Here is a 19025-nt window from a genome sequence, read left to right on the forward strand (position 1 = left end):
TCAAGTAGACCTCGTGTGGCTGCAGTACAAACAAAAGAAATTAAATTTTTCATGGAAAGTAGCAGGTGAATGTGTAGCCTGCGACTAAAACCCAAGCCAGAAGGTGGCTAGTGTGCTTTAGTGTCAATAGCTCTTCAGTCGGTTGGTTTAGTCCCTAGTACAGGTTAATGAGCATGACTGGCTGTTTTATATAACTGTACTGCTAAGGTGGAGTCAGCAGAGCTCTTGCTGGCACTCAGGATGTTACACAACTGAAATATCAGAGCCAATTCATTTGACACTTTTTTTTTTTTTTAATCTTTTATAGTGTGCCGGTCAAACAAAAGTCCGTGGGTCTGTCTGACGTGCTCAAGTGTCCATTGTGGAAGGTGGGTACAAACTATTAGTGTGCAAATCTTTTAATTAGACCTTTATCTTTTTCCTTTGTTGCTTGAGTCTAAGGTAGTTCATGCAAAATTTTCTGAATGCCTTGTAATTCCCTGAAATAAACCTTTTATGATCTTATTTAACATTGTATGTTTATACTAAACACAGTTCTTTACTACCTTATGAGAGTCCAGAGATCATTTTTTTTTTTTCCCCAAAAGAAAAGTGTATGGTGAATGTGATTGCTCAGCTCAAAAAGTGCCTGGAGGACTGCTAATTCAGCTGATTATTGTCAAGTTCCATTCTGTAAAGGATGTTTCTATTGTAATAAAATTAAAGCAATAAGAATTCTTGAAAACCCACAAATCCAAAGTTGGCACATCTTATTTTGAGAAAAACAGAACTGTCCAGGTGCTGCAGGCAGAAAATACCTTAAATGTACTGTAGTGTAGTTTTGGAACAAAGCTATTGGCAGCCATAACATATAAGGATGAGCTACCGTCAGAATTCCTTCAGAGTACGCCTGTTTGGGGTTTTTTTCTACATTAGTTGAAGTACACCAAAAGAATTTGTAAAGGAATGATACAGTCAATGATGTTATTTGTATGTCAGGATAATTGTAGAAATTTGCTGCTGCGTAAATACTTGAGATGCATGTATTGATGAAATACAGTTAGTGTTGTCATTTAGACAGTATCTGAGATGTGAACATGTTTTCATCTGTAGGGTAGCATCTGTGCTGGTCTGCTTTTATTCTGGAAAAGCATCATTAAACTTAGTGACTTTGTCTTTTAAAGTGGATTCAATAAACTCCAAGTTATGTTTCTTTGATCTGGATAGCAGCAAGTGCCACAATTTTAATAATGTCTCTTATTCAGAGTTTTCAGCACAACTCCCCTTTTTTCTCTTTTTATTAATTTATTTTATAGATTTGTGCTTGATGAGGCTGAGAGAGGGAGCTACTTCATGTTATGTGATGGTGTGAAATAAGTAGTTTGGAATATTTTAATTATTACTTATTTTAAAAAAATACTATTACTGTTTACATATGACCTTTCTTGTGTGCAGTTAGTAGGCATTGAGTCCATTATTTATGCAGTTTGTTTTGACTTTAACTGCTCCCATCCTTAGGATGGAAAATAATTGAATGAGAAGAATGTAATTTGCCTTGTGACGGGAGCGCTTTTGATCATGATAGCACACAGTGTGTGTTTTTGTTCAGATAATGTTCGAAATCAAAGGAAAATAAATAGAACTTTTCAGGTCTTCACCTGAAGTACATCCTGCAGGTTAGAGTCATTGGGAACATTACGGACTGCGTAAGAGCAGCAGAGCATTTCTGGTGGGAGCACGGCTTTATGAACCTGTCGTTTGCACTGTTAGAAAACCAACTCCTGCCAGCACAACTGTCTCAGTCAGGTTATGACGTGCTTGTTGCAGGATTTTGCCAGTGCAGCAATGTCGGTAACCCCGTGGCTTCAGTGCCTTGACTAGCTCAGCTGCATTGGCAGGATTGTTTGTACCTGCATGTGAGAACAAGTGTAGAATACAAAGACCTTCTTGTGGAGCATGGGCAGTGTTCCTGTCAGTAAGCAGTGCAGAGTTCAACAAGCCAGAAGTGGGAGGAGGGAATTCACCTGAGGTCTGGCTATGCACTTCTAAGTGTTAATGATTTTCAGCTGATACTTAGGGCTCTTGCATTTGTAAAGATGCTGTTTTTATTAAACATGCCTAATTTTCTAGATCTCAGATTTTGAGTGTGAAAATGCAAAAGAGCTATAGGATTTTAGACTTATTTTTCAAGGCCTAGAGCCCTTCCAACTGATGAACTTTATAAAACATAGAATGCTCTAATAGTAAATTGTGTCGCACAATAGCAAAGCTTAAAATAGATGTGCTTTCATATGGGGGTCAGCACACTGGAAAAGTAATGGCAAACATGGTGAGTGCTGGGTGGAGAAAAAAGTAGAGCTGTAAGAAAAGTATATGGGAAAGCAATAAGGAGAACTAACCACATTACAGGTATGGAAAAAGGGAGCTAATGATTTTCTCAGTTGTGAAGGGGCATCAGTCTGTTAAGGGCCTGCATCCTGGGGTGGGGTACAAGGATGCCACAATATGAAGTGGGTGGAGGGATTACTTTGGACAATGTGGGAGAATAAAGGGGTAAAAAGTTAGAAAATGTAACCAATGTTTTCACACAGGTGAATTGCCTATTTTAATGCTTCTATAAATACTCCATGCTTACTAGGCTGCCTTTTTTCTTATTTTCAGGGAATGCTAGTTAAGTAGCTGTTTAAAAGTGTAAGACTTCTTGTTTTTTGTTCATTTTAGATATGTGAATGGCCATGCAAAAAAGCATTATGAAGATGCACAGATTCCTATGACCAATCATAAGAAAACAGAAAAACAAGAGAAAGTTCAGCATACTGTGTGTATGGATTGCAGTAGTTACAGTACATACTGGTAAGGGTTTAAATGCTGTAATTTGGTAACTTCTTACGTGCTAGAAAGTGCAAACTTCAGACTCTTGTGAAGCATTATATTACACAATTTTTTGAGAACTTCACCTCTTGATTTCCAGACCTGGCTATTTGAAAACAATTAGGAAATAACCTCTGCTTCTGCATGTGTATTGTAGCACTGGTTGCAGCTAAACTCCCGCATTTCAAATGACTTAGCTGAAACTTTTAAAAATAAATGCTGTTTATGTGGTTTGGAGTTGCTTCTGTTTACTTTGGGGTATGGTGAGAACCTAACTTTTTAATTGCAAAAGCTGCTGTTTGGTTGTAGTTACTTCTTTCATCAAATTAGCAAGCCTTTCACATATCCTTTCTTTGTCAGAATATCAGAAAATAAAGCAATACACTACAGTTCCTGCCTGAGATATGTGAACTTGAGGGGTGTGTGTGTTTTGTTTGGGGAGTTTTCCAATATTAATTTTATTCTTCACCCTGAAAGAAAGGTGGCTGTCTTTTGAAGATTTGGTGCAACCTGTATGAGTTTGGGAAAGTGATAGATCCTGTTGGAAAGCAGCATCAACTCTCTGGCAAGATTCAGTAGCAGAATCAGCAGTGATTCTTTTTTTTAAAAAAAAAAAAAAAAAAAAAAAAAGAATGGCCTGGGCTGATTTGTTGTATCAGTTTTTTACAGTGAGATATGAGCACCATTTAGGGAGCTTTAATAGTTATGTTGGTAATGTCGGGTTCCTTATCTTCCTTGTTACTCAGAGAGCCAAGACTGGAAGTCTGTTGAAAGCAGTGCTTTTGTGTGTTCAGCATCTTCCGTCCTCTTCACCCCTAAGCAAAACTGTTGACAGCTGCTTCCACGTTTCCTGTTAGCTTCATGCTTTCCCACATATGTCGTTACTTGTGTGGTGTGGCAGTGCAGGATTTGAACACTGCACATCTCGGGGAAATCCACGTTATGCTCTTGTAAAATTACTGAGTATATAGCTCTGCTGATGGGTATTTTGTTCAAATATTTGGGTATCTTTTGTGTACTTCATCAGGGAAAAATCTGTTTGCTGAAGTTAGGGTATCCAGTTTGAGGTATCCTGTTTATGATGAATACTTCTGTAATAAATATTTTTATTCCCTGCAAGTAAACTCACAGTTAAGTGGTCTCATCTGAAGAAATTTTGTTTGGAGAAATTAAAGAATTATTCAAGGTGGTGTGTGCGGCTGTACGGATGTTAAGCACAGAAGAAAGGTTTGAGTAGCTTTGTAATGTACGGGGATTTTGGTTCTACTTACATTTTATTTAACCAGCATTTTTATCTGTTCCTGTGTGAAAACTTTAGAAAAACATAACATTATTCTAAGTGATATATGTGCAAAGGTTACCAGGACTGGAACACCTATGGGAAGCTAATTCCACTTTCCTGGTTAATGCTGTTAACAACTGAGTTCTATGTTGTGGCTTTTTGTTTTGTTTGAAGTACGTCCTGTCTTCTAGTCACTCTGAAGGTAATAATGGGTGGAGGAATTTTAACAGGGTATTTAAGTTTTGATTATATCTCCCTTTACTGTGACAAATAGTATGTGCAACTTGCTGAGGCTTGATGAGTTACACTAGCAAGTCAGAGCACCCTGCTGACCTTATCCCAAGGCCAATATGAACATTGCAAAATGGCGATAGCCAAACTGGGGACTGTGGGATCTATTACTGAAACAAACTATGCTTGTGAGGAGCAGGTAGGTACACACTTAGGAAGCTTCTGGTGTTTCACTGCATATTTGTGGTAGGACAGATGAGAAGCGGTTGAGCAGGTGATTTTTTTTCTGCTGTAATCAAAGTAGAAGGCTGAGTCATCTATGGATGAACTGGAACTAATTGTAGAGAGCTTTGCCTGGGGGAGTTCCAGTTGTGTATAATTTGCTAGTGAATTATAACTCTCCGGTGCTAATGTGAAGCTAAACAAATTTCAAAAGCAGTGCATCTTTGCTTTCATTTAGGGCATTTCATTTTTTTCCCACCTGATAATCAGAAAAAGATACCTGGATTTGTTATTGCACCGAGTTTTTTAGTGGAAATGAACTTGGGTGTGTGAAGATGAAGCAGAAAGCATTCAGACTAACTTTTCCACCTTTATTTCAGACAGTACCAGAGAGGCTGCTATCAAGTAGTGCTTGGCAGTTAAAGCAAATAGTTAGGTGACTTTGAGTCATAACAAGCTACTGTGGAGATGGAATTTTGAAGTGGTATTCATTAGCTTCTTCAGTGTAGACATGAATCCAGTAGGCAGTGCTATGATTATGCAATGATGTTTCATTTAAGTGAACTTTTATTTAAAGGTTAATATTTTGTGCTAGCTATGTGTGCATCCTCAATAATTAGAAAGTCAAGAAAATATATCCAAAGACTTAATTGAATTTTACTTCTACTGTAAAAATAATGGAAATATTTTGATGCAGTGCTGGCTTTTATGTTTTCATTTACGATTTTGGTTTCTGCAGAGAGTTGAGTAGAGTACTCTTGTTCTGTTTTTATCCTATGGATCCCAATTTACCGGGTTCCTTACAATGCATGATATTTGTAGTGCACAGGCCTGTGTGGGCTCTTTTCTAAGCAGAAGGCATTTAACCCTGTGCTTCTCTTTGGCTGTGTCATAAGCTTTGCTGCAGTCATGAGAGCACAGTTCAGGGTTTGCCATAGCTATTCTTGTCAGTCCAGGGGAAGAAATACTCTGTGACTGTTGACACTACCATGATTTATGGAATTTTGTTTGTAGTTCATGTGCTATAAACCCAAACCAGATCCAAGTGAGTGGTTCCTGTAATTGCATTTCAGTGTGGAAGTCTAGGTGTGTATGTTTTCTCTTACATGATCAAAAGCTTTCAACGTAGCTTTGAAAGGAAAATATTTCAGTTCTGGTGGGACAATGGTTAAGTTTTATTATTTTTTTAATCTGAGATGAGGTTTTTATCGTATTTGTGAATTTGATAATGTTTTGAAAAACACAGGCATGCTTGAGGTATCGTTAAGTATTGGGCAACTAGGGATTTGCTTTCCAGAGGATTTTGATCTTTCTTTTATGTCCTGGTATTCACCTGTTCGGTCTTTACAGTGGAAAAGTTGAGAGAATGTTTGTCTTTTATTATGAGTACAACTGTCTTCTTGATTCTTTGGTGACTTGAGACAGTAGATGCAGTACTAAATCTTCAGACTGAATGGTGTTTGAGACCCTAAACACTGAGAAAAACAGACTCCTCCATCCCAGTTTTTGGAGGTAATCATCCTTTTGGTTAGTTCTAAAGTACTAAGCACAAACAAGTGCAGATCTTTTTTTCTCTTCAAGCTATCATACCATGCTTTCTCTTGCTGTGTTAGTGGTTGTTTTTCTGTGCATGAGAAGTAGAATGATATGTGTAAGAAGCCTGCTTTCAGAAATACGTTTTCTGAAAGACACCTCTTGTAAATTTGTTTTCTGTGTGCTAGTGCACAGTCAGTTGGTTAGCACAGAAGAAGAAAGGCTGCCCTATTTATGTATTTGCATAATATGTTTCCCGTGTTCATGTAATCCCAGACACAACTTGCAGGTCAGCTTTCTGACCCATTAGCTCCCTTGGTATCTCTTAAAGGGATATGGTTGTGCTCATGTCCCTGTAGTCCCCCCCATGGTGGTTGTCCCTCAGCCTGATGTAAAAATTACCAAGTGCCAAGGACTTAAAAAAATTATTTTTTAGTCTTTCTTTTTGTGATGGTGGTTCTGTTTTAAAAACCAGACTTACTGTGCTAGTGCATGAGCATCTGAAAATGAGATTGCTTAGGACCATTATTTTGCATTCTATAGTCAATGGAAATTAAAGAAGGTGAAAAGGTTTTTATCAAGACAGTAAAACTTGAGTTCTTAGGTTACTCATATGAGGTGTGAGCACAACTAAGGAAACTTTTTCTTAATTTTCTTAATTCTTCCTGTCCTGTAGCTCTTCAGATCCAATCAGGGCTTTTGAACATAACGTGAAGTTCTGTAACATACTGAAAGGGCCAGCACTAAGCAATGTAAGTGTTCCTCGGAGCAGTGCATAGATTCACTGGCTTGCTGCCATTTTAGCAGCAAAGGAAGCCAGAACAGACCAGGCCTTGGAAGTGGCAGAGGTGCTAAAAATAGAAAGCGTATAGAGAGGAAAATACTGTCCCATATAAGGGACCCTCCCCAAAGTGTAGAATTTATTCTGTACAATTGCTGTTAAAAGCATATAGTATAACTGCTGTATGCAAAAAGGTGTATAGTTAATTTGCGATAATCCTGAGGATCACAAATGAAACCTGTTTTGAATGTCAGCTTCACCTGTAGGAAGTCACTCAGCAGTTTACATTTAAGATTTGTGGCCTTAGCAAATTTTAAGCTATGGAAGCATGAACTCCTTCCTATACGGTTTACTTCATTTATCCAAAATAGATTGGTAGTAGTACTGTTGTTCCTAGTAGTAGTGCTGAATCCTCAGTGTTGCAGGGGAGGTGGTTTAAAAAACTTTCCTATTGAAAAGAAATAGAAGAAGCTTGTCTTGTTTTTAAGCGAATCTTCAAATTACTTTTCCAGTGTTGCAAGGACCTTGACATTAATGGTGTACTTGGTTTTATTCCTTCATCTTGGGGAAAGTGCTAACTTGTGATTTTATGTAAAGATGTAACTGGTACATGAGATCAGGCTAAAAATAAGGTTAACGCGATCTTTGGAGCATGGGAGCAAGTCTTAAATCATCTTTCAGCAATAAGTTGGCTTAGATGCTTTCAGTGAGCTTGCATCTGCTTTCATTCCCTGTTTAGAAGTGTTAGCAGCTACACAACTAGAATAGTAATGTAATCGTCCTAGTTTACCTGGGGGAGTGTTAACGCTTGGTATTGAGGAGGAGTTGGACTGTACTGTATCCACCTGCACCATATCTACCTCTCGGCAAAGCTGGCCTGCGTAGTTTGCTCTGATGGTTGTCCTTGAGGTGTGGTGTCCTGTGAAAGTGGCAAATGCAGGAAACACTGCATTAGGTAATTGCAGGTGGCTGATAAAGCTGAATAGGACTGCCTAAAACATGGCTGGAAAAAAAAAAAAAGGCATGTTTACAGACTTCTTCCCCCTCCCAAACTAACCAGATCTGTGGCAATCTTAAAAAAAAAAAAAATATATATATATATTACTGGCAATAGCTATCTTAATAATTTCTAGATCTTGCATAAGTATCCGTAACAGCTGTGTTCAGTGTTTGGACATCCTGAGAGCTATATTAATTTTTCTTCTCAGGGGCAACAATCAACAGAGCTCCTGGACAGACTGGTCTTACAGACCCCTTTGGTGGCAAAGGCCTTTTCTTTCTCTACTCCGTAGTCTCTTCAGGAATTCGGTGTTTGAATTAACACTAGCAATACTGTTGCCTTTGAACTACATCGCAGATTTGTGCAACAAAGAATGTTGTACATTCCAGTTGTGCCAGAAGGCAATAGCTTCATTAACTTGCCAAGCACAGATCTGCTCCAGCAGAGGAGTAACCTAAGATGATGAGGATGTATTTGAGTCAATCGTGTGCCAAAGGGAAAGGAAAGAAATAGCTACGGTTCTGATATTAAACATATCCAAAGTAAGTTAGTTTTCTTCACGGGAAGCATTCAGTTGCCTGCCAGAATTTGAAGCTGCAATTTGATGCTTCACAGTAAGCACAGGGCTGACAAACGGTGCTCAGAGCTGAGTTACCTCTGTGGGACACGGGGGAGGTTGTGATGTGTCCCTGCTCCCTGTTTGTTGGAGTGCTCTCAAAAGAGCTGGTGCAGGTGATGTTAAGTCTGTTCTTACCTTCCTGTTCTCATGTTATCTAGTTCTTGAGCTAGCTCTTGGCTGACCCTGCAAGAGGAGTATGAAATGTCTTCTGCAGCTCCTGTGCACAGCAGTAAGGCTGCTGCTCCACTGACTGCCTCCTTTGAGAGAGACTCGAGGAGGCTGCACAGAATTCTTGGCTTACCTTCGTGCAGGTGTGGATTCTGTGGTGCTGGGCTTCCTCACTGCCTGCAGCGTTTTTCTTTCTTGAGTTTAAGGGATTTTTGTCCTTCCTTCCCCTCCTCTTTCTGCTACCCCACATCTATATGCCAGTGTTGTCTTTCCTTCTGAAATGGAAGAAAGAGTGTGGATAAGAGGGTCCACATCACTCTGGGACCTCTACTCCCTCTTTTTGTGAGGGCAAGAAATGCCAGGGATTTAAAATACAGCAAAGCAGCAGAAGTTAATGCCATCTTGCAACAGTGTTCTCCTTCTGACATTTTTGTTTGCTACTCTCTCCTTTAATTTCTTCAAATCGACATGTGTGCTGTGGATTTGCATGTACTCAGGAAAATAGTGAAATAAGACATGGTGTTTTTTTCAGCATTGCCTAAAAGACCCTCCTCGCCCCCCCCTTAGAAATGGTCTGAAACCTTTGGCTCTGTGCACTATATGAGGTGTTAGGAGCCCACAGCTGGAATATTAAATTATAATGGACATCTTTGCTTCTTGGGAAATGTGTGATCTTTGTAGAACGTTATAGGATTGTAGACTTTTGTAACCCTTGCTTTGTGCTGAGAGGCCGTTTTGATTTGGCTTCACTTCATATTTGCTTTGAGGCAGTGGGGGGATCAGCTTCTCTCTCTTTTTCAGCTCAGTTACTTACTTTTGCAGGCTTACACTGAAAAATCTCAAAAAGCTAGCTTAAGTTCTAGAAGAGTTTCTGTATATATAAAAATCTATATGAGAGATTGAGTGATATTTGCGGTTAAAGCACAAGGTATGAGTTACCACAGACTTCTGGTGTGACTGGACAAATCACATAATCTGTTAATTCATCTTCCCTGATCTTTTTTCCATAGCAGAAACTTTTACATTATGTGGTATCTGTTCAGCACCTCAGGCTTTAATGATAGCTTCACAGTATTAAATTGATTTAGGCTATACGTTAGTAAAAACTTGGTATTCTGTTTACCTGATGTCAGTTGACCTTTTCTGATAAATCTATGGTTTGTCTCCTAATGCTGCTTTGGGTTACACTGTATGTTTGAATTTTTGTTGAACTGGAGTTCTGCATTGGGTCAAGTAGTGCATCATGCTTCTGATTTCTAACAAAGAACTGAGCTAGAAGAAAAAACCATGTAATAGGATAGTGCCTGCCTCTTGCACCCTAGAGGTTAGTAGGTGCGGTGCACTCAGTATGCAGGTGGTGTGCTCCCGTTCCCCTCATGGTCTTCCACTGAATTGCTTCAGTGCTTCCCACACGCAGGCTTGCATGACTGTTTTGGAGTACTTCACTGAAATTCTTTGCACTTTCTGATGGATGTTTTTCTTGCAGTTATCGCTGTGATGATTTTGTAGTCAATGATACCAAGCTGGGCCTGGTACAGAAGGTCAGAGAGCACCTACAGAACTTGGAAAAGTAAGTAGTTTGTTTACATCAAGACTGCGTTGGGTGGACTTGTAATATTTCATCATTTAAGTGGTATTTCTGTTTTCTATGTGTATATGTATTTAGTATATCTATTTTGGTCCTTCTATGTGTGTAATACTGTGTATGTTTAAATATCCTTTTCATCACTGAGAAGCAGAGGTGCAGAACAAATAGATTTGACTGATCTCATATGTTTTGTTTCTTACACAGTGAGTCTTGTATAAGCAGTGTATGGTGATACAGGAATTTCAATATCCGCTAACTTTCTCGCTACCTAGCCAATAATTACTGTCTTTTTCCATATAAATGGGAGAGAATTTCCAGAACAGAATCATAGTTTTGTCAAACCCAGAAGTTTCTGAAGCAGAGAAATTGAAGCAAATGCAGGCAGAAGTAGTCTTCATATTAATTTCATAGTTTGGTTTCCAAACAAAAAGATTAAGAAGGCTTATGATCTCGTACAGAAGAGACATGTTTTTCCTTTCCCTTTATCTGGCTCTGTTCCACTGAAAAGTAGATATTACAACCTTTGTGATGCAGATCCTGTGGCCAGTGCTAGATAGCAAATAGTCTTTTCACAGTTTGCTTGGAAATCTTACATATAGTACTAAGTAGAAATGTGAATATAGTGCTTCCAAATACATTTGAATGCCCCAGAGTTCAAATAGGACTCCTGCTAAGAAACTGCTGTGATTTTGGGAAGTCTCTGGATGTTCCCCAAGTTAAGTGTGTCACTTACTCTGTAGGTAATGTAAACATTTCCATTATTTTCTATTCTCTTTTTGATGGTGGTCTTAGGGATGTAATAAGATGTAAAGGTGTTTAAGCATAATGAGAAGTGCACATTAGTGTTTTGGAAACGTCTAGGAGATCTAGCTCTTTGGTAGGTAAATGAACCGTGGAGGCTTCTATTGTATGTAATGACAGTTTTTGAATACTTGGAGGGCTTTTTAATTTAAAAACAAAAAAAAACAAAAACAAAAAACCAAAACAACAACAACAACAAAACGGAAAAAAACCCACCGCAACAAACCACACCATAAAATCTGGAACAAGTTATAATTTGGCTATTGGATTAGAGAGAAGTCATAAACTGGTAGAATTGAGGGGCCAGTAATTTCCAGTGATGTGGGAAAGAATAACTCTTCTTCTAACTTTGGATTAGTATTACACAAATGTTATAACCTCATATATTTTTATTTAATTAAGAGAAGTCAGCTATAATACATAAGTGAGATACTTTTCTTTTTTGGTAACTTCACTTTGTCCTGATTTTTTTTGAGTTGTCTTTCTAAAGGCTTAGATGATTCTTCTGATAGAATTTTATGGAAAACTCTGTATTAAATGTTACTTTGATTAAGGAAAAAGATCAATATTTTAGTTGAAGAGTAGCGTGTTGACAAGGCCACTCAGAGAATGCATACTGTAGCATGCATAATTTAATGGAATTAACTCTGACATTAGTGTTGAAAATAGGGTGTGCATCTGTACTCTGAGGGAGATGCAGTCTGTTTTGAGACTGAAAAGCGTATGTTGCAATCGGGAAGCTCTTTACTGTCTTAATGACAACTGGTGGCAAATGTAATCACTGTGTTAAACATTAGGATGATTATCTGTTACCCATTTCGCACAATATTTTCTTGTTACAATAAGTAACCTCTTTTAAATTACTTTCCAACAGTTCAGCCTTTACATCAGACAGACATAGGAAAAGAAAACTATTGGAAAACTCATCTCTGAACAGCAAGTTACTGAAAGTAAATGTAAGTATGACAGATCCAGTGCAGGGAGTTTTTAAGGGTTTTTTCTAAACCTGTTGAGGCTTATAGTTGGCCTAGACTGGAAATACTTTCAATCGGTTACCCAAATTCTGCTTGATGCACGTTGTCTTTCTCATCTCCTGACCACACATGTAGAAGAGCCCCTTCTCACAAAAGAACGTTCAATATTCTGCTACGTTTATGTCGACTTAGACTTTGAGCTTCCCTGTGCTTTGTGTCAAGATGGAGCTTTAGGGCAGTTTGGGCTTGGTGGGATCAGCGAAATTGGAAGGAGCTAGTACCTACTGGGATTAAAACAGGGGTAGACATAAGACTTCTCTGAGCAGACAAGGGTTTTTTGGTGTTTTTTTGTTTGGTTGGTTTGTTATTTTTTTACAGTGCAGAAGACAAAGAAGCAGGTGCACTGTGTTTTCCTAGGGGGACAGGAGAGTAATTGTTAGGAAAAAGTAAACAATATTTACAAATTTTTAAAAGATCTTAGTGAAACTTGCTTTCAAACGGAACTGTGGGCTGTTCTGCAAGCTTTTATCTCTCATCTTCCTGCTATTTTAACTTCACATCTGCCAAACAGCAGCCAGGAGAGGACGATCAAATCAGGCCCTTGCTAGATAGCTGAAGGGCTGCATAGTTTCTTCCAGACAAAGAATAGCCCAACCCAAATGTCTCTGTTTTCCACAGTTTGGGTTGAGGGGTTTCTAATCTTCATAATTTCTCCCAGATTTTTGGGCAGGAGAGGGGAGATGCTGACCCAACTGTATGCAGCTGCTTCATTTTCACCCGTGGCCAGAAGGAGTGGCAGAGCAGAGCTATTCCTCCTTGGGGCTTCAGGATAGCAACAAAGTCAAAGGGAGCTGAAGTAATAGCTGTCTTCAGCTCTGAGGAACAATTACCGGATTACGAAGAGAAGCTCTTGAGAGGAAAGCAGTCAGTTGCTGTTCTGCAGCCTGAACATTAAAAATACATTAAAAAAGTATTACCTACAGTCAGTTTAGGGTCCTCTGAAAGTGCTGTGTATGCTTCCTGTGTTGTCCCAGTCTCGGGGTGATTGAGGAAGCCTGGGAGAAATAGTGGGGTTGTTTTGCTATGACAACACACAGCATCATTGTCTGGAAAACTCAAAGCCAGTAAAAACCAGAAGGAAAACTCTAGGCAGCATTTAGATATGGAGAAGGCAATTAGAAAGCGTGAACTTAACACTGCTGGTATTCTCCTTAGTCTGTGATGTTTTCTCAGTTTTATTAGTACTCAAATATTGGCTGTGGCAACCAGGAAAATGTTCTATTGGAACACTTCGAATACGTATTCGGTAACCTGGATTTGCATGCAGTCTTTGGTGTCAAGTAGTATGTTCACTTTGAGATACTACTAATAAACCATAGTCTAGCTTTTAAATTCTGTTGGAGCAATGAAGAATGCCCAAAAAACTGATGAACTTCTAATCTGGTATTTTGCAGACAGTGGAACGTGTCCAAGTGTGACAGTGGAACATGTCCAAGTGTTGCAGATTCTAGAAATCATAAATGCGACACTGTCCATGTTTCTCTTCCCTCTCCTCCCAGCCCACCCTGAGGATTGTTTGGCAAAAAGCAAGCTCACCCCTGAGGAATACTGCTTTAACCTGTTGAAATTCATAGACTGTAAATGGTGTATGTTTTGCTTCTCTTCATTCAATACACAGCTTTTTCTTTGAGCAGTCTAACTCGACTGTTTCTTTCCCAAATAAATGCTGTTGTCTGCCTTTCAAGAACCTTCCTGGCCACCACAAAACCCCACCAAGACAGCGGGCTAGTGTGGGTGACTTAAAAACAACCTGCAGGGTGCCACACTGTATATTAGACGTGGGCCTAGATGGATAAGGATGGGTGTTTTCATTTTTCAAAGTCACTTTAGGAAAGTTGCTCTCTGGTTCTCACTCAATGTTACTGGAGTGTGAATATTTAACATATGTACAAATACTTTGCAATAAAAACCTGTGATTAACTCAGTGTTGTGCTATTCTAGATTTATTTGCACAGGAAAAGATGTAGTATAGTTTTCTGTTGACAGGAATGAGTAAGAAACAGGTTTCATGTCAAGATGGAGCTTCAAGGCAGTTTGAGCTGGTAAGGTAGTTGCTTTGGCTTTGAAACTGCACTTTTCAAATAGTGTAATTCATTATTGTTTAAATCTGTGCTGATATAACCAGTAACAGCTCTCTGAGGAGAAAGTGGGGGAGCAATGATAAGTCTTTCTGTAACTTAACCGTTACGTTTTCCAGGGAAGCACCGCTGCCCTTTGTGCCACTGGCCTTCGGAACCTGGGGAACACGTGTTTCATGAATGCAATCCTTCAGTCACTCAGGTACCTCCAAAGCTTTCCCCATGCCTCTGTGAGAGTGGGTGTGTGCTGCGGTGTCGCTGTGCCAAGTGAATTTGGCAAGTTGCCACCGTATGAAAGTGTACCTGGATTTGCAGGAGTGGGAGTGTGCAGGTACCATAAAGCTGTGTTTCACGGCGTGAGGGATTTCCTGTGGTGCCGTGTTCCAGAGGAAGCCTGCCCTGTCCTCAGCAGAAAGGGAGCCGGCCATTTCATTGCTGAGGCTGTTGAAACGTGTTGGTGCTTATGGTCGCTGTGAAAGCAGAGACAGTGCTGGAGGGTGGGGTCTTACGGAAGTGGACAGGAGAACAGTTTCTGCGGTGCTGAGATGTTAGGATTAATTTTGTGGCTGCCAAGATCATCACTGCTCTGTCGTTGCCCTTTTGCATTTCTGAATTTGCCTACTGGGAGACTACCGAGTTGGGCTGTAGCAGGACTAATCGGTTGCTGTTTTCCTTTCCATCGTTCAGGAGTTGAGGCACATGCATCTCGTGTTCCGTTACTGGGACTGTGGTAGCAGAGGTTAGAATTGATAGGTGGAGGTAGACACGAAGTTAACCTCCTCAGCAGATGCAGCCTGGTATGTTAGGGAGTGCCTTCTAATACCTCAGTCGGTCGTGGTATCTCTTAGTCAAAGCAGAGCCAACGTGTAGTTACTTCAGGTCGTTGGGATGATGATGATCTTTACGGATCTGCTCGGCCGTTTACAGAAGATGAGTATTTGCTACAGTGTTCCTTGTATCTCCAACTGTTTGCGATTGCCATCCTCTATCACTGCATGAAGTTGGGTGTATGAATTTCAAAGAACAGGCTCCAGAATACGTAATATTTTCTTTGTTCTCTGCCCATTAAGGATTTTATTCATTTTTTTCTTATTTCTGCAGTAACATTCAACAGTTTTGCTGTTACTTCAAAGAATTGCCTGCTGTGGAGCTGAGGAATGGGAAGACCGCAGGCAGGCGAACTTACCATACCAGGAGCCAGGGGGATAACAATGTGTAAGCTGCCTGTCCCTTGTTAGCGCTGAACTTTATGGGAAACAGCAGATGCTGGGGTAGTAGAGCTGCTATATGCTTTCAGTATTGCCAAATTGTAGAAAAATGATTAATGGGGGGGCAGAGTCATAGAAAAATAGTTGGCTGAACAAAAAAAAGAAACTTGTATCACTTGCAGTATGCTTATATAGATCTGGTGCTGCAGGGGGAAGCAGTCAGATACATCAGAAAGCGCTGGAGTGTAACTGCATTTAAAGTCAGGTTAAGAAGGGCTTGTTACATGTACTCCAGACATGATGTTACTTAATTCCAGCTAAAATACGGTCATGGGGATGTGTCTGCAAGTGAACATACTACAAAAAAACCCTGCAGTAAAAGGGCTTTTTTATTCAATTTTCCTAACCCATGTTTCTCTGCAACATTATAGGTAGGATATAAACTCTTTGAAGTACTTGAAAGGATATTTACCCAATCATTACAATCTTAACCAAAGTAATGTTTGATATTTGTACCATTGAGCTAGTCAGCCTGTAAGGCTGAAACCTGTATTAATCACCAGCTTTTACTTTCTTTCCAGTTCATTGGTGGAAGAATTCAGGAAGACACTCTGTGCTTTATGGCAAGGAAGCCAAACTGCATTTAGTCCAGAGTCTTTATTTTATGTTGTTTGGAAAATCATGCCAAATTTTAGGTAAGTTTTGTAAAATAAGAACAATATTCTTGAATGCAACCTTGTACTGCTGGTGTCCTACTCTAAAATTTGCTGATTCCATGGGATGCACTCTGTGCAGCTTTCCCATATGCCCACAAATACCCTTTGAAAACAACCTTCCCTTTGATCTGCACTTTGGTGTTCCATTGGTGAAGCTTTTTTTTTTTCCCCCTGCCCTTCTACCACATGCTACACGTAGCAATGGTGGGAGAGGACAGACATCTCAAATACTAAACCAGTAGTAGTTGTACCTCTGAGACAGTGCTCCCAAGGGCAGACGGATCAAGATAATGACCGTTAGGTAAGTGCCAAGTGCGTGGTGTTGACAGAACTCAAGCTTGGCTGCAGTAAGAAAGTGATGTAGTGCGATTAAAAAAGGTACAGCATCTACAGGCCTAAATGCAAACATACTGGCTGAAACTTCCTTGATTCTCTAAAAATACTGTAGTCACCAGCTGGATATGAAATAAGGGCTATGAGAAAACTGAAATACCTTGTGCATAATAGGCATTTTGTGCCTGTACTGACAAAAAAGATGATAAAGGGTAAGAGAAGGTTACCCGAGTAAATCAAAGTATCATTCCTCTCCAAGGTCTCCTTGTCCTGGCCCCTGAACCTCTTTCAAAGGAGCACTGAAACCTGTTAGGATATATTGTGATGAAGGTAAGTTGCTCCGTGTTCTCAGGTGGTAAAGATGTTCTGTTATCTGTTACATCTCCAGCAGTGCTGAAAAGATGCTGTGAGCACATCTGCTCAATGCGTTACCTGAAAACACAAATCTATTTATTCTGTTCTCCACACTGGCAAATACGTTTCATTTGGCTTATGAGAATCAAGGAAGTTTAATACCAGTAGTTGGCACACAGCGACCAAAATGTTATAGACAAATGAACATCATCTGTAATGTCCTTGACTAGTTTCCCTGTTAAGTCCTCGCTATAATTCTTGTTAGACCGAGAAACCAGTTAATTAAAGTTCCTTAAGCAAATTTTCAGCACTGTGGGTTCTATCACAGCTTCTTTTAAAAGAAAAAGTGCTGTTTGTTTGGGGTTTTCCCCCTTCCCTTTTTATTCCCAGTTAGCTGGGAGCACGTCCATGATTAACTGATAAGAGAATTCATTAAATCATGTAGACAACGGAGTCAGCTGGTCACTAGGTCCCCACTCCCACATGATCCAGGGAGGAAATCTGAATTTATTCAGTGCTTGCTTGTACCTTGTAACAGCTAATGATACTGCGATTCTAGTTCTCCCTTGCGTGCTTCTTGTGAGACTGGGAGAAGGGGATGGATGTACCTGTGAGAAAGCAAGCCAGAGCCAGTGGCATGTTAACAGCGAACCAGCCAGTTTGGCTTGTGCTTATGAAGCCTGAAGTGATGGGGCAGGGGGAGGAAACTTGATGGGAAACATGGTTTAATTGTTTTAATCCAGAGAGATTTCAGTTGTTAAAGGCACATCGTGCCTGCTGCCTCCAAGGACTGCGAGTGCTGTTCTTACAGGTTAGAGAAAAAACTGCCGCTGATGCACTCCATGGCCCTCTGTCTCCCTGACTGCAGGGAGTAGAGAATATCCTTTCCAGTTACTGTAAGCACAGCTGGAGCTGGGCTCTGAGGCTGCTGTGGAAGTCCTGCTCCTTGACTGTTGGACAGTATGCTGCCATCATTCTGCTACATGCAGAAATGGTTCTGTAGCCTCATGCTGAGTTGTAAGATGTGTATTTTGCTGGTTTACTGCTGCGTAAATAGTATGCTCTGTTTTCCTAGGAACTGTTCCTGTTTATATCCTCTCTTGTGGCCAGTAGAAAAGGGAATGTCACAGGTGGGCTTAAATTGAATTGCTTCAGGTGGATGGAGATCAGTTTTATTGCACAAGCTATCAGAGAAACTGTTTTTTGCTGGAGGGCTTTAAGATCATAGTTTATAAACACAGCGTTGTCCATATCATGTTCTTTTAAAGACCTGTATCTATAATTATGCTTTTTAATAAATCCAAAGAATTGTTCATCTATAATAAACATTTTTGTGTGCAAGTATAAACGCATGCACTGGGAGCACAACCAGCAATGTGGAATGATTCCAAAGGTCATTTCATCAAATTGGTTGCAGATCAAGTGTGCTTTATACTTCAGAGCTGTCTTCTGAGGAATTTACGGAATCGCACAGAATCACAGAATGTCAGGGGTTGGAAGGGACCTCAAAAGATCATCTTGTCCAACCCCCCTGCCAGAGCAGGACCACCCAGAGCAGGTCATACAGGAACGCGTCCAGGCGGGTTTTGAATGTCTCCAGAGAAAGAGACTCCACCACCCCCCTGGGCAGCCTGTTCCAGGGCTCTGCCACCCTCACAGGGAAAAAGTTTTTCCTCATGCTGAGGCGGAACTTCCTGTGCCCCAGTTTGTGCCCATTGCCCCTTGTCCTGTCACTGGGCACCACTGAGAAGGGCCTGGCCCCATCCTTGTGACACCCTCCCTTTAGATATCTGTAAGTGTTGATAAGGTCCCCTCTCAGTCTTCTCTTCTCCAGGCTAAAGAGCCCCAGGTCTCTCAGCCTTTCCTCATGGGAGAGATATTTAATGTTGAAAATGTGTCTGAAGCAAAGACTTCCCATAAATTTCATCTTCAGCTGTTTATTATGATTACTGAATAAAGATATCTTCAACTTAATAAACATAAAAGCAAACTAAGCAAATCCTGTGTTATCTCAGCAACTTCAAAATTATGCTACAATGTGCACAGTTAACATGCAGCTTTGAAGTTGAGTTCTGTTTTACTACTTTGTTTCATAATAAGGTATAATTATTTTGCAACTCTGGGAGAGTAAGTCCTATTTTTGGCTGTACAGGACTCTGGCCTGTTGCAGCACAGCAGTGTTTCTGTGTGCAAGTTTTTCTGTTGTAGAAGGTAGCTAGTGCTGTTG

At 40.1% G+C, this 19025-nt stretch overlaps 1 protein-coding gene across 2 annotated transcripts in view; it reads left to right on the top strand.

The window, feature by feature from the left end:
• Nucleotides 1-19025, top strand: part of USP3 (ubiquitin specific peptidase 3) — a 43185-nt gene that overhangs the window by 16463 nt on the left and 7697 nt on the right. The window contains exons 2-8 of one of the 2 annotated variants that reach the window (XM_086471566.1): nucleotides 308-368; nucleotides 2701-2832; nucleotides 10173-10256; nucleotides 11950-12031; nucleotides 14307-14389; nucleotides 15289-15402; nucleotides 15977-16090. In XM_086471566.1, coding sequence (XP_086327692.1) covers nucleotides 308-368; nucleotides 2701-2832; nucleotides 10173-10256; nucleotides 11950-12031; nucleotides 14307-14389; nucleotides 15289-15402; nucleotides 15977-16090 — 670 coding nt within the window. The remainder of the gene's footprint in view (nucleotides 1-307; nucleotides 369-2700; nucleotides 2833-10172; nucleotides 10257-11949; nucleotides 12032-14306; nucleotides 14390-15288; nucleotides 15403-15976; nucleotides 16091-19025) is intronic. The other variant, XM_086471567.1, reaches the window with a different exon arrangement.

Source organism: Leptosomus discolor, chromosome 11, assembly GCF_034619465.1.
Source record: "Leptosomus discolor isolate bLepDis1 chromosome 11, bLepDis1.hap2, whole genome shotgun sequence".
NCBI lineage: Eukaryota > Metazoa > Chordata > Aves > Leptosomiformes > Leptosomidae > Leptosomus > Leptosomus discolor.